This window comes from Podarcis gaigeae (genome assembly GCF_964106915.1).
Source record: "Podarcis gaigeae genome assembly, chromosome: 3".
Taxonomy (NCBI): domain Eukaryota; kingdom Metazoa; phylum Chordata; class Lepidosauria; order Squamata; family Lacertidae; genus Podarcis; species Podarcis gaigeae.
The window spans coordinates 56,421,662-56,437,487 of NC_139680.1; the positions used below are offsets into that span (position 1 = coordinate 56,421,662).

General features: G+C 38.3%; 1 protein-coding gene across 1 annotated transcript in view; it reads left to right on the forward strand.

Annotated features, from left to right (window-relative positions):
- RNF217 (ring finger protein 217) overlaps positions 1-15,204 on the forward strand; it is a 43,491-nt gene extending 28,287 nt beyond the window's left edge. The window contains exons 4-6 of the mRNA XM_083731403.1: positions 1,633-1,834; positions 7,582-7,653; positions 9,889-15,204. Coding sequence (XP_083587529.1) covers positions 1,633-1,834; positions 7,582-7,653; positions 9,889-9,968 — 354 coding nt within the window. The 3' untranslated portion in view covers positions 9,969-15,204. The remainder of the gene's footprint in view (positions 1-1,632; positions 1,835-7,581; positions 7,654-9,888) is intronic.
- Positions 15,205-15,826: the final 622 nt, after the last annotated feature.

A 15,826-nucleotide genomic window follows, 5' to 3' on the forward strand; every position in this document is an offset into this window, starting at 1 on the left:
GGATCAGGCTGTTAATTGTATCATCTAAACGGACTATGATTACTTGCTTCTTTGGAGTCATGATTTCTCGTTGCCAATGAACTTTATTAGGCCAGTGTGAGAAGCTGAGATAAGTGGCAGCTGCCTCCCCTTACTCAAATTTCCAGCAAGTTCCTTATTGTCCAAATCTGTTCTTTCCACATGCACCTTTTATCTCTTAGTAGCAACTGGAAGTGGGCTGCAAATAACATGCCTAAGCTTTGGATTTGGCCTAGGAACTGACAGTTGCTCTCTTTGTGCTCCTATCTTTTAAATTTTTGGCATATTTTAAACTATCTTTCCCCCACTTCTATGTCACGTCCAGCTCTTTCACATTAAGGAGGGGGATATCGAAGCTTATACAGGCCACTCCAAATTTACATGGGGGTTACATTCTAAGGCACCACACATTTCAGTGATATAGCATATATTTGAAACACAATTGAAAAAGCCTGCAAATACCCCATTCCACCCCTAGCCCCATTCTGCCCCTTTTTGTGATGTTTTTGGGTCACTTCTGGATCTGGCGTGATGTGCACTGTCGCGATCATGCATGCATCAGATGTGACCAACGATCACTGCCTGTATAAATACTTAAGTGATCTTCTGATCTCCTGCTCTAAACCTCAGGCAGTTCTTCTGGGGCTTTTCTCTAGAGTCTTAAAGTAGGTTCATGAACATGAAGGGAATTAAAGCTGTAGAATGCTACTCATTTTCTGCTGCAATCCTACACTTATCAGAGAGTAGATCCTACTGAACTTGAAGGGACTTAATTTTGAACAGCAATGCAAAAGACTGCAGTATACAAACAAGGAATTTGTAAAATGTACCCTTAATTCCTGCAGCCTGAAGCCAGATCCTGCCAATGTGAAGTCTCATCAATTTCTTGCTCATAATATCTAACCCCCTGCAAAATTCACACAAATTTCTCTCCTGTTGTCTCTGTCTGCCCTCACATCTCCTTTGTCTCCCATTCTGTTCAAATTTGGGGAACAGATCATCTTTTTGTTGTTATGTTGTAAAATAAATCAGTGGTGTTATACAAATATACACAAAGATTACTTCTACTGAGCCAATGGTCCATCTTGAGCAGTCTTGTCTACTCCTACTGGCAGTGACTCTCCAAGGAAGTAGGCACATGCTATCAGATCTGCTAACAGATCTTCTTAACTGGAGATGCTTTGGACTGAACCAGGCTCTCCGGTGAGCTGCGTCCCTCTCTTGAAAAATGGTGCAGCTACCCTGTTCACTCGGGTAGGGTTTGTCTGGGAAATAATAGAACTGCTGAAGAATCCCAACAACTCTTAAATTATGGAAGCAAACATTAACAGTACCAAAAGCAGTCTCAGGTAATTTAGTTTCTTTTAAATTGTTGTATTTGTTTGTGTATTAAAAGCAGATTACTCGAGCTTCTTAAATGCCACTGTCACAGTTTCTGAAAATCAGGCTGTTTTGCAATTTGAAGAGGTTCTACTAAGTCCGTTAACAATAAGGCAGTAAACTTTTTTTCAGAGTTCCACCTTGTATGATTCTTTGTAAGACAATTGTATTGACTAAGAACCAACTTGTTTAATTTTTTTTAAAATAACTTTTCTCTCTTTCTTTTCTGTAAAGATCCATATCCAGAGAACAGAAGGGTGTGACCATATGACTTGTTCACAGTGTAACACTAATTTCTGTTACCGCTGCGGGGAGAGATACCGCCAACTCCGTTTCTTTGGAGACCATACATCAAACCTCAGTATATTTGGATGCAAATACCGCTACCTCCCCGAGCGACCACATTTAAGGAGATTAGTGAGAGGCTCTGTCTGTGGTGAGTGGATGATGACACTTTGCAAAGAAATGCTTGATGAACACATATGGCTAAACCAGTAAGAAATCCTTTTTAAAAAATAAACATGTAACAAATGAAGTCTAGTGAGCCGTGTAGCTTCTTGGGATGAAATTGAGTTGTTAGAGAAAACAAAATAGAAAAATAGAAAACAATATTGTATATTGTGGCAGACAGCATGTGGAATCTGTAACAGTGTAAATTACATACCAAAATGTATTTGTTGTTCACAGACTTCATAATTTTCTGTACCTAGAGCACACACAGTCAATTGTGTAACGATGATTTGTACTTTGTATCTAGAATTTGCTTCAAAGCCTCTTAGCTTATAATGGGAGCAAACAGGAGCAAACCACGTGTCCATTATTATTGAAGTAGACTATTACATTGAGTTGTCCTGCTTATGTGTAACAGGAAGTTTAACAAACTGAAGGACATCATCCTCTTTCTATGCTCCTCCCGATGGAAGCATGCAGATGGGGACAGATATACCCCCGTTTTAAGTTATTTACAGACTGTCTTCTCTTGTATATCACTTACTACAAAGCTCAATGACTAAGCTCTTTAGTGACAAAACGTCTGATTACCGGAATGAGGTCCGAGCACTGAACCACTGGTAAAGCACAAGTGGACTATTTATTACTGCATTTGCAATTGTTCAGATAAAATCTATTTTGGAAAGAGAAGAAATGAGCACTGAACCACTGATATATTACAAGTGAACTCTTTATGTACTGCGTTTGCAGTTGTTTAAGATAAAACCTATTGGGGGGGAACTACTTTGGCCATTTTTATGGCCATTTATTGTTTTATTACAGATAGTTACCATGGTGATATTATCTTGTGTCGACTGCAGTAGCCATTGTATCACCACCCTGTTTATTGTTTTATGTGTAGCATTAGCAGCCCAGTGACTGGTGCTGCAGTGGTTGCACTACTGTAATGCTAACTCTACATGCAAATGGACTGATTCGATATAGTGTGTTCATACATGACAGGCAGTGTACATGGAATGATTTCAAGGAAATGTGCTTTGCTAATAACTGCAATCAAGTCTGTTTTGGATCTGATTTTTCTGTGCAAGTATATTACATCAAAAAAGAAACATCAGAACTGAGCATGCTCAATTAAGATCACTGTAAGCACTACAGTGGTGCCTCGCAAGACGAAATTAATTCGTTCCGCAAGTTTTTTCGTCTTGCGAGTTTTTCGTCTTGCGAAGCACGGTTTCCCGTAGGAATGCATTGAAAATCAATCAATGCGTTCCTATGGAAACCGCCTTCAGACCAGGTCCGGGGACAGTCTGTCCTCCGACCTCTTCTGAAGGCTGGGGGGGGGGGACAAGGGCTTTTCTTCCCACCCCCAGCATTTTAAAAAACCCCGGGACAGCGGAGGACAGGAAGGCAGGCAGGGGGGAGCAAAGACTTTTGCCCCCCGCCGGCCTTCAAAAGCCGTCCGGGATAGCGGGAAGCGCTTCCCTGCTATCCCGGACTGCTTTTAAAATGCTGGCGGTGGGGAGCAAAGCCTTTTGGCCCCCGCCGGCCTTCCTGGACCTCTTCTGAAGGCCGGAGGGGGGAGAAAGGCTTTGCTCCCCACCGCCAGCATTTAAAAGAGGTCCCCGGAGATTTCCCTATGGGCTTGCTTCTTGCAAAGCAAGCCCATAGGGAAATTCGTCTTGCGAAGCAACTCGCAAACGGAAAACCCTTTCGTCTTGCGGGTTTTCCGTCTTGCGAGGCATTCATCTTGCGGGGCACCACTGTACATAGTTTCCTTATTGAGTGGGAAAATCTCGATATTGTTTCTCAGATTCGAATTGTGCCTAATCTAAATGGAATCACAAGTTAGCTAGCTTGCCACCCTTTGAGCTTTGTGACTTCTTGTATCTCTCAACTGCATTTCTTATCTGGATAAGGCTGTGACACTGCTTTTTAGTTAAACTCTCAATATTTAGAAAGTGATTTTTAAAATAAGCAAAACCTCCCACCGATTTGCAGAATTATGTGGATTGGTTAGGATTACTTTGTGATGTGTGAAGAGTGTCCTGCATATTTTCGTGGACTTGTGCTTGGTTCCTAAAAGTTGCTGACCTGACTGGCTGCCATCTGTCCTGCTAACCCCGATCCTTAGCTCTGTTCTGTTGGCAATGCTCTCTGCACAAGTTCTAAAAATACCTTTCTTTACATAGTTCTAGTACTGAAAACAGACTGTATCCTGGCACAAATTAAGTCCTCGACCAAAAACATAGTTATGGAAAAATATGTGGGAAAGTATAGAATGTTTAATTATATTAAAAATATTATCAGATAATTTTTTTTAAAAAAAAAGATCTTTAACATGCCAAATTATTGCAATATATTACAACATATCCTAAATGCATTTTGACACAGATATATTTAATAGTGGCATAATACAATGGGGGGGGGGGGACTAAGCATAACTGTCCAGTAGACCTTGGCTCTTGCATATGAGACTTCAAAGGAGGAGGACAGAGATAATTAACTTCAAATTGAGTTTATCAGCAATCAACCTGGACAAACAATTATTCATCAGAATAGTCATTAATGTTTCCAGGCCAAGAAATATAACCATATTTCTACAGTATCAAAGCTTAGGATAAGCATGAATAAGCTCTGTGTCAGAATGTGTTTGGCTTATGTTGCAATATATTGCAGTTATTTGACTTACTAGGGATTTATTGTTGAAGTATTTATGTGATAGTTAATTTACTGTAATAAAAATTCTGTACCTTTTTAAAAACACATTTTCCTGGACAATGTTTTTGGGTGACTAAGTTTTGTGTTAAGGATTATTTTTATCTTCATTTGTCTGCAATTTAAGCCATGTCAAAGTCACTCTGTTACTTGATACTAAATACTGATTTCGATCTCTGCAAGATAAGAGGATATGGGTACCTGGAAATGTCAGTTCTGTAAAACCTTACTTTCAACACTTACTGTAAATAGGGGTTAGTTTGTCGTAAGTGATGGGGGAGGAAAACCTATTGGGAGGGAGGGAAAAGGAAGACACTGCTCCTTTGATATTATTAACAAAATATTTTTCTCTTGTCAGTCCTACGGAGTGCCAGAAAAAAAAATTGTTCATGGTTGCTAAAATTCTGAGATTATAAGCTTTTTTTTAAACAGCCTTAAATTCTTTCTTGGGTTTTTTGCGTTACCCTTTCACAGTAATCTCAGCTGTTTGAAGCCATATTGCAAAACAACATTTTTCCCTTCTGGATGCTAGAAAACAATTTAATAGGTGTTGTCATGGGTGTCCGCTGTCGGGGAGGTTCTCCCTCCCCATGCACTACAATCCACATATTCCAAGGTTTCATTTTTTAAAAAACAGTAAGTTTCTAGAATTTGTAGCTCCTGAGATATGAAGCAAAATGTGCAGGTGCTCTTCTTCGGGGTAGATGGGGGTGACAAACTATCCTTTCATTGTTTTACTTCCTTCTCCCTCCACCCACCTAAAAAATTCAGATGGATGCCATCCTTGCTCTGGATAACTCAGGTGTGGAGAAATGCTGTGTATATTTCTGTCTGTATTTTTGCTTTGAAAATTTATGTAAGCTCTGCTGATGCCAGAGTGTAACTGTCAAGATTCAAAGGCCTTGTGCTGCAGGCTTGTACAGACGGCGAACATATTGTGTGGGGTTTACGTTCCTGGCCCCCACGTGTGTTCCTGCTCCACCCTGTTCCACCCCCATTCTGCCCTCTTCCAGATCCCAAAGGACCCATAAGCAGTCGCACATCCATTGGATGTGCACAAAATAGTCCCCGCCTGTTGCTGCTTGGTGAGAGGTGCAGAAAATGGAGGGAGAAACTATTGAGTTTAATATTTATAAACAGGATGTGAATCAGGTAAATTCATTGTGATTGGTCACAGAAAGAAAAAGACTGATTGACTTGAGATCTAAGTCAGTGGAGAATGGGCAGTTTAAAATAGCTGGATGAGGAAGGTATGAGGCAAAGACCAGAGAAAGCTGAAGACAAATGAACAGTTGAGGCCTGAATATTAATTTATTCACTCTGGCATTTTAACTTTGCTGGTGCAGGTCAGAAGAAGGGAGTTCGTGGCTGCATTAGGCTAAGAGGCTGCCCTGTGTAAAGGGTTTATCAGAGGAAGGTGTATGCCATGAAGTGTGTACATGTGCACAGGAAAGTGAGTGAGTTGTGTATTGTGAAAATGTTATAATGACTTTCCTTTTTTAAAAAAGCATATATGTTGTTTTGTGGCCACCATATATGTTTTTCCTGGTACCCGGGAATGCTCCCTGTCATTATGAGACAGCAAGAGCATCATTGTATGTAGTCGGCAAGCTTTTTAGGGCGCAGTGTGTAGAGGTTGGATTATCTTTGCAAATAACAATACTAGTAGCTGCAGCAATGGTAATTGCATTGGCTTTTCAATAAGCTGACACAGCAGCTCTTGGAAATTTTAACTCAATAAAATATATAATGAGTGTACTGACTGCTGCATTACACAATTACTGATAGGTTAACAAAATTACTGATGGAGGCTACCATTCATGGACACAACACTACTCCTTTTTGAAAATTGTAGGAATAGAGTTTATTGGAAGGTTATCAAACAAAAAAAATATTTTTACTCTGTGGTCCCTCTTCTGTAAACTATGATCCCCTGTCACCAGTGAACACAACACAGGAAAACTGTGTTTTCAAAAGGCATCATACAAATAGTGGGGCAAAACTCTTAATTTAGCCAGCATCTACCCAGCTGCTTGGGGAGGTAAGGGGCTGTTCCAAATTTGGACATTTTGGCAGAGATTGCAAATCCCATAGATTCCCTGGAAACAGGCAAAATACAGCTCTTTTAAATGCATTAAGTTGTTAAAGCAGCATCTGAATCCAATTAAGTGAATTAAGTAATCACTCACATGCTGCATTACTAATTGTGTACTTCATAACAAGCCATGGAATACATTTTCCCATATTTATAGGGATTTTTTCTCCCTTGGCTTATAACTAATTTAACTGTTGCTTTCACTGCTAAGAGATTTAGCATGGCTAGAGTTGTAATGTATTATTATTTATTAGATTCACAAAGGTGCCCAGCGATGAAAGATTTCCTGGGTAGATTACAAAAAAAAAAATTGAAAACACAATATGCAATAATAATTAAAAATAGACAATTGCATAGAAGCAGCAATCCAGATTTTTTTAAAACAACAACACCCAGCTATAAAGATTGGATGGATATAAAGGTTTTAACAGGGCACCAAAAAGATCATAAAGAAGGTACCAGGTGAGTCTTTATGGAGAGACTGATTCATAGGTGTTTGTATATCACTATATATTTAGTGAGCAAAGAGATGCCTTCAATATCTATGCTGAAGCTGCCTCAGATGGGTCAGTTTGGGACTTCATGGCATTCGTGAGATGGTCTCAGTACAACACATGTAAGTGGCTAAGTAAACCCCTCTAAAGAACCAATATCCTTGCTCCTAAACTGCAAGCAGTTATAAACATCAGCATATTGTCATAAATGGAAATTTTAAATTGTTCTCTGTCATTTGGGGGGTTGGGGACACTTATAGATGGCCAAAACCAAACATTTAGCATTAGTAACCAATGTAGGTAAGTAACCAACCAACCAAAGTGCTCATAATATGCTATCAGAGGCTGTATACATTGGTTTTGTGCCTATAGGGGACAGTGATGTTACTTGAAATCTCATGTTAACAATTTTTTTTCTTTCCTTTTTAGGTGGGAAGTTGCTTATTGCACCACTGATACTGGTTTTGGGACTGGTAATAGGAGCCATAGCTGTTATCATCGGTAAGAACAAAATGCTATAAATAGTATGAGGTAACATTTTGAAGTAAGGAACATATCCATTTCAATGATGACTGTTGCCAGAGGGGCAATGAACAGAAATGGGGCAGTTTGTGGGAAATTGTTTGGCGGTAACTTGTGTATGTGGAGCTCCCACTCATAGAATTCAATTTTCTATTCTTCTTCTTACCTCAGCATCCCCACCATAGCTCACCTCATTAAATAGTGTCCTCTAAACCTCTGATCCTTTTTGGAGAGACAAGACCAGGGAGACAAGAGGGTGAGGAAGCCACCCTCCACCCAACACCTTCTGCAGGCAGATCTCTGGTTCCATCACAGTTAATACATTATGCATAACGAAACCACCAGCAGTGGTTAAAACAATTAAACAACAATCCAAACTAAAAATTTCAGAAGAGCATAATGTTTAAAATAAATTTCCACACCACAGATAACAAGAGTTTTAAAAGCTGGTAGGAATTTTAGAAGATATTTATTAAATGTCCATAGCACCCTCCATCCAAAGATAACAGAGCAGTTCACAACATAAAAAATACATGCCATAATTACATACAAAAACAAGCATTATTATTATTTACTATGCATCTGAAAACCAGAAGACATCTGGCTGATCTGCAGAAGGCCCTGTTTTGTGCTTGCCTGCCTCATGTATGGATAGAACAGTAAGCAGGCCCTGAAGGGTCAGCTGGGCAGATTTGTGTGAGAACAGATGGTTCCGTACATTTAACTGAGTATAGACAGATGGGTGAGGTTTTGCTGATTAGATACCTTAATATGCCTGAAATGTGCGCACTGCTCCCACATCTCTAGTCAATGCCTTACAATTATGGTTACAACAATCCACTTCAGAAGTGGAATTCCCTAAATAACTGTGGTGCAGATGTGCCCCCAAAACATCCAATCCTACTTCCTTCCAGGTACCTTTGCCAGTGATTGGCGTTACATAACGTAGACATGTATGATATCAGAGGCAGATTTGGTCCTTCAAATTTTGACCTTTTTGAGGCCGAAATTCAGCAGCCTCTCATTTTTGGTTCTGCTCAATTCAATGCATCATAGTTGTGACCCAGTGTGGCAGAACTGGTTGTGCTGCCCTAAACACACCTCTGATGATATGCCTCTGAAAACATAAAATTATATTAAGCCTCTTGGTTTCCTGGTGGTCTAGTGAAAAGAATTCATTGCTCTCACAGCTGCAGCCCATGTTCAGTTCCCAGTCAGAGGGAAGTAGTGCTTTAGGACAAGTTATCTAGTCAGGGAGCATCTGTTTTTCATGTAAAACATCCCAGATTCAGTCCCCAGCATCTTGAGATAGGGGTGGAAAATCTTCTTTCAGAGAGCCTGGAGACCTGTGGCCAATAAACGTAGATACCAACGTAGAGCCAAATAATCTGAGTCAGCATAAGGTAGCTTCCTGTGTCCTTATGTTTTGTGTTTGTAGAGTTTCATATATGCTGGAATTAAAAAATCAGCTAGGTTTTTAAAATTGCTTTGAGTTAGGCTTGCAAGAAAAGGGCAAGTACTATGTGAGATGCAGGAACATCCAGACAGCTTAGAACATTAAAGTTCTAGCTTACATTCACAAACTCTTTTGTTTTAAAATATTTTTCAGAACTGCATTTTCACATTTTTTTGTGTAACAAAGCTAATTCAAGTAAACTGATTTTTGTTATTATTGATAAACCAACTAAAATCTCAACTACTTCAAATTACCGTATTTTTTGCTCTATAAGACGCACCAGACCACAAGACGCACCTAGTTTTTGGAGGAGGAAAACAAGAAAAAAAATATTCTGAATCTCAGAAGCCAGAACAGCAAGAGGGATCGCTGCGCAGTGAAAGCAGCAATCCCCCTTGCTTTTCTGGCTTCTGGGATAGCTGTGCAGCCTGCATTCACTCCATAAGACGCACACACATTTCCCCTTACTTTTTAGGAGGGAAAAAGTGAATCTTATAGAGCAAAAAATACGGTATATGGCTGCTTTTGATGCAGAGTGACTGCTTCTTATATCCAATTTGAATGGGCATTCTGAAAAAAAGTTAGCACTAACAATATCATTGGAAATAAGGCAAATTCTATGTTTGCTACCTTACTGTAGGCTTCTTCTCTTCACTTGGCTGATAGAAACCCAGGATGCATTTGTTTCTATTCAGTGAACTGTGTGCAGTTGATATATATATATATTAACATTCTATATTTTCCTTTGGTTTTGGCAGGTTTATTTGTGTTCCCTATCTATTGCCTTTGTAAAAAGAAGAGGAAAAGGCCACGAACAGAAATGCCCTGGTATGAGTGAGCCATTATATATCTGAAAGGAGCCAGTCCTGCAAGAATTGTGGAAAATACGTGCAGCACGCTGTGCTAGTTAACTATCCTGGCAGAAAATTCAGGGGCAACTGCCATATTTTGTCTGCACTGTACACTACTAAAGACAGACCAGATTGCTTCGCTGCTCTGCTACTTCAGACAAAATGGAGGCCTCTCAATTTTTAAAGGTTTTTTTAATCCCTCTCCCAAAAAAATCAAGTTTACTTTGTTGGACAGCCTACATCTGCACTGTAGCTACACATCTACTGATTGGCCCACGAAAAGAGTATTTAATTTGGCAACCTCTTCCCCACCCCAAGTCACTGGCGTAACTCTCAGGTGGCCTTCCAGATGGTGTTTTCAGTGGACTTGTTTGTTTCAGAGGCTGGCTTCATCCGTAGAAGTGGTTATTCTGTCTAACATCATTGGCATAATGGCAGGTGCTGAATTCAGTAGCTCCTTATTTTGTATATGCAACTTTGCCCTAAATACTGAATCATGTGTGTGCTAATAGCTACTGTAGAACCTTATAGGGAATTTGGTGGGGAATGATTGGAACAGTATCTAGTCCAATTAAAGCAACGGAGAGATTTGTCTTGGTTATTTGGGAGAGCATTGTGTCATTTTCAGTGTTTTTGACCTGTGCAAGCTGTTTAGCAAGGCTTAAAATGTTCACGCCATTAACTTCCATCAAATACACTGAATTAAGTTAGGTGTCAAAGCCTGCCTTTTATGGTTGTTTTTGGAGTCTGACTAAAGGCATTGTGGCACATATACACACTACAGACCAGAAGCATATTCAGATCTGAATATGCAACCCGGGCAAATGCAAGAAAAGAAACAAAAAATGTAACTACTGTAGCATATTTCAGAATGTTTAGCACTATCTAGCTGTGGAAATAGCAATTTGTTCTGAAGCAGCCCAGAAGTGCACTGTTTTTCTAGCCTGCACCAATACATGCCTAAAGTGAGTAGGCATTTCTAGGTTTTTCCTAGGAAGATACATTCAGGACAGCTTCATAACACAAGGTCACTTAAGACACAGGATCTGTTTGTGTCCTTCTTACTGTTAGGCTCAGGTCTGGAGCAGAACGCCAATGTAAATTATATGTCTGTCCTGGTTTGCCTGATTTCCATAGTTCTTCCCCAAAGGTTTGGGAGTATTATCAATATTAGGTGAATCACACACCAATTTGTAGGTGTATTAATCTAACCCACACATTAAATCATTTGTGTGGAGTTCGACATGTATATTTCCAAAGGTCCAGGCCTTCTTGCCTACTAAGAGAAAGGACATTACTGAATTTATGAATTGTCCCATTTGTATTGCACATTAGCAGTTAAATTAAAATGTCACCTGTGAAGTGTTATGCGTTTTAAACAATGAATAAATTCAGTAAAAACTAGTGCTATTTTTTATTTTTTTTAGTTCAGGATCAGGTACCTGGCAGTCTTATTTATATGTTCTTTTTTTTTTTAAAACTTGATACTTTTTGTTGAACTCAACATGTGAGGGACGTGCAGCCCATTGATTTTAAAGTTAAGAATAAGGATAATTAAGGAAGGGCTTAAAGAAATTATACTCTTCTGTTACGTTAGCAAAAGAGAATATCAGAGAAAGGAAAACCATACAAACAATCCATTATATAACGATGGACTGTATCGTAAGGTGCCTTTCTAAGCTCAGAAGAAGTCCTTTGGAGAATGGAAGGGCATTTTGATCCAGCAAAAGTTTCCATTAACAGGAGGGAGAAAGTGAATTTTGCTTTTACCTTCCTGTCTCTGCAGTCTCTCTCACTATCTGCCATGCTATTGTGGAGGCTGCTTATAGAATCCTAGGATCCAACCTAGACACAGAATTATAATCTGCTGAAGTTTCTTGTTATCTTCAATGTTCTGTTACTCAACAGAGTAGTAAAGTATTTGAAAGTCCTATGTTCTGTTGTAAGGGCAATAGACTCTACAATATATTTAAAAAGGCTACATACAGTTATTTGGAGCCCATTGTACATTAAAATATTACAGCACTTCATTGCTGTAGGAGTTTGCTGATAGTACAAAATGCAACCCAATGAATATGTATTAATTGCTGGACCATAAAGCCTCATCTGAAATTGGTAGTAGATGCTACTTATCTGGCAATATGTCTCTGCCTTATGTTTCATTTTCATGTGCTAGCATCAGTCATCTTGCAGCTGAAAGTCTTTAACAATATCCAAATTTACCACCTTTTCATCCACTAAAATTAGATTGATTTTAGTGGATTATGAAACCTGGCTTACTAGAGAAATGAATTAGAATGCAAACATTTCAAAGATAAATTATTTTTGGTATATTAATATACACTATGCTGTTTCAAATATTTTGAGCTTGCTTAATGATTCTCCTTTTTTGTGTTGTCTCAGAGTTGACTGCTGCCTTAAACTTTTTAAAAGATTGTATATGTTTACCTAGCCCCAAATTGCATTTTCTCAGGCCAAACTTGTGCATTTTCTTTGGTTTACTCAGGGATTTCAGTCCTTCATTAAAATGTCAAATACTCTTATGAAAAAAAGCTTTTCTAATATTTAGAAAACATTCAAACATATTAATTATATAATGAGATTTGGTGTTTGTAGTACAGGATGCATTAAAGCAATCTTGAGGCCTCTGTTTGATTTTAACGTAATTCATGTACTACTTGAGCTTTCTTCTATGTTTGATTTTTGTTCTCTACTCATTTGAAATATAGCCCTTACATAATCCAGGAATTTTCATGTGCAGCAGCAACTTCTGTGCAAGAATCTTTCTGCTACAACTATTGGCTCTAGAGACAGGAAGTGCTCTCAAGTCTTGACAGAGATGGTCACTTGCTTGGAAATGACTGGTCTCTCTCACACACATACATACACGTGATCAGCAGGGGATTTGAACCATCATGGCCAACTATTATTTCAGTAGCTTGTGAAAGATACAGGAATGCCACATGATATTTCTGGGTGGGTGCTTGTCTTGTCTAAACAATACTTTTGTGTCCACATGGGACCACATTCTGAAGCACTCTTGCTCATGAAAGCTTACTTTTGTAAGTGGGTGTAATCCCATAGGTGTTGCTCCATTGACAGAAGGCACCCTTCATCAGAATGGGGAGGGAGGCTATTCCTTCTCCACTGCTGAAATCTCTTGTCTTGAAATGGTTTATAATACTAAGATAAGTGAAAGTGAAAGGCATGTGTATATGTTATCTATATAAGGGTAATTTAAAGTTATTTATAGAAGCAACTCTTTCCCACGAAGATACAAAAATAGCTTCACTATTTTAATGACATTTTAATACTTAGATGAAATGTGTATCAATAAAACCCTATGGTTATGCAGATTTAGTTCACTGAGTATTTAAGTGTAACTTCAAGATGTAGATTTTATATTCAGTTTTATATTAACTTGCCTTTTCCAAAAATGGAGCATTAGCAGTTATCATACAAGAACGGAAGAGGTGCATTAGAATACTGGTTTGCTGACCCCTTTTGTAAGGCTATTTTCTTGAATAATTATCCCAAAGGGTTATTTTTTAATTTCCTTTAACAATACATAAACAAACACACTAATTTAGCAACCATTGGAATGACTGCTGATTCACTATGTCGTAAAACTTGGGTGAAATCATATTGTTTAAAAATCTGTTTTGCTGAACAGTTTCAGAAAGACTGTTCTGTGGTAAAACTGTTCAAGACATTCTTTGATTTGTTTTATGCAATTGGTATCCTGCTCTGTGATTATTATCTGTTGCTTTTAAATTGGAGTAACTTGATCTCAGTTACAGTGAAATATGTCCCTATGCCTCTGGCCATAGCTCACTCACAGTAAGGGAATAGTGCCTATTTTCTCTCTCTCCAATGCTTTAAAAGAAAAAAAGTATAATATACCTTATCAGAATGAAAAAGAATTGAAATTGTCTATTTAGGGGACAGAACCTCCATTGCTTTTATTAGTTTAACAGTAAATACAAGACTGGATGATTTGTTCTAAAGTAGAGCATCTATAAAGTATTTTATTATCCAGATTGCTACATATTCCAGTTTCAGAAGGTTGACAATTTTTCAATGTATTCAGACATTGCCAAGTAAAGATAGTTGTATTTGCAATGCAAGTAGGTGTAAACTCTAGGTTGCAATAGATTGCCATTTTGATCTTGACTACTGACATTCAGCCTGGAATTAATTTCAGTAAATAGGTAGCTGTTCTTTGGTTGTAAGAAATTCGTACAATCCTTTTGGAAATGGGCACAGGAAAAATGCTTAGATATTGATTCTTACTATTAGCGCAATTTTTCTAAATCCTTTCAGGGTAATATTTTTTCATGCATTGGCTGCTTTAAAAATAGGTGGTTGTAATCACTTTAAGAATGCTGTTTCTCACTGTGGTCAAATCTCTGCCAAGACATGCCATGAATTTATTTATAAGAAATATAATACAATATCTATCCCAGGGCAAAAGAAAACTCATCTTAGCTGAGCCAATATTTCTCATCTTCTTTTTTAAAAGAACAATTTTTACACAAAGCTGCCCCAAAATTGTTAAAGTAATTCTGTGAGTACAAGTGAGGTAACCTTCTGTTTTAAATGATATACTTTTATGTTGGCCACTTTTCCTCGCATCCCAGACATTCCAGTCTAGCAAGGAAGATTCATGCCTGAAATAATGCTTCTATTTATGGCTGGATGGGACCCCATACTGTCAAAAAGTGCTGTGTGTGGAGACAAAGTTCTGGATTGAACCACACATGTGCACTCTGGCAGGTTAGCCAATACTGTTTAAGTTTTTGTATGTATTTAATTCTGGACACCCTTTCTTAACAACAGGTGATTAGAAGCTGTCATTGCTAACCATATGTCTCTGGGAAGATCTTGAAGGACACCTTTTTGTGTTGCAGTGAGATCTTTGGTTCAGGGCTAGAGCTAGGGCTAGAGTTTCATAAAGTGTAGGATACTTAATATTTACTGAAAATCTTGAATGCTCACCTGCAATTGCAGTCATAGCCAGAAGTTTCGAGAACAAAGAAGTGAACTTGTGTGCTATTTTGTGTGCCATCCTTCATAAAATGATTTAATGCATTGCCAATTGTATGTGGTGCCCTCACAATCTCAGTTTTCTGTTTCTGTAAAGTTTTTAAAGAAATTGTACATAACCCTTGATTATGTGTGAAGGATTTTTTTAAAATTAAAATATATTGGGACATAGTAAAACTTCAGCTGCAACTGTTGTACTTTTGAGTTTTCCATGGGATTTATTGGATTATATAATAGAATAAGGACAATAGAAGTTACTTCTGAGAGACTGGTCTTTCAGTTTGGTAGACTGATTGATGCAAAATGAAGATCAAATGGTCTAATTCCTGTGGTAAAAGCTAAATAAATAAAAAACACTTGCTTTTCTTTGTTTTGGCATCAATGCCTTCATTTTTCTTGTGCTGTCACCTAAATCAGCTTGTATTACAGCTGTGGTTCCCAAACATTTTCCACCATTTGAAAATTTAATTTTCTGCACGTGCACTGTGCTAGATGCTGTATGGTTTTTATTTGTATTCCCATTATTTTCATTCCTTGTGCATTGTATTTACAATTTGAATTCCACAGAATTGTAATACAGTGAAATACAGTATACAAAACAAAAGAAGCAATAAAATGCAGTTAGAAATCAATAGGAATATTTAATGTGATGGGTGTACCATCTCCCATATTCAACCACAAATTCACAGGCATGCCCTGGACCACCTGTGGGTGGCAGACCAGTTTGGAAATTCTGTGTTACAGAATTAATTTCAGTGACTTGAATCCAAAGTGCTCAATGCACAGAAACCAGTGGAGG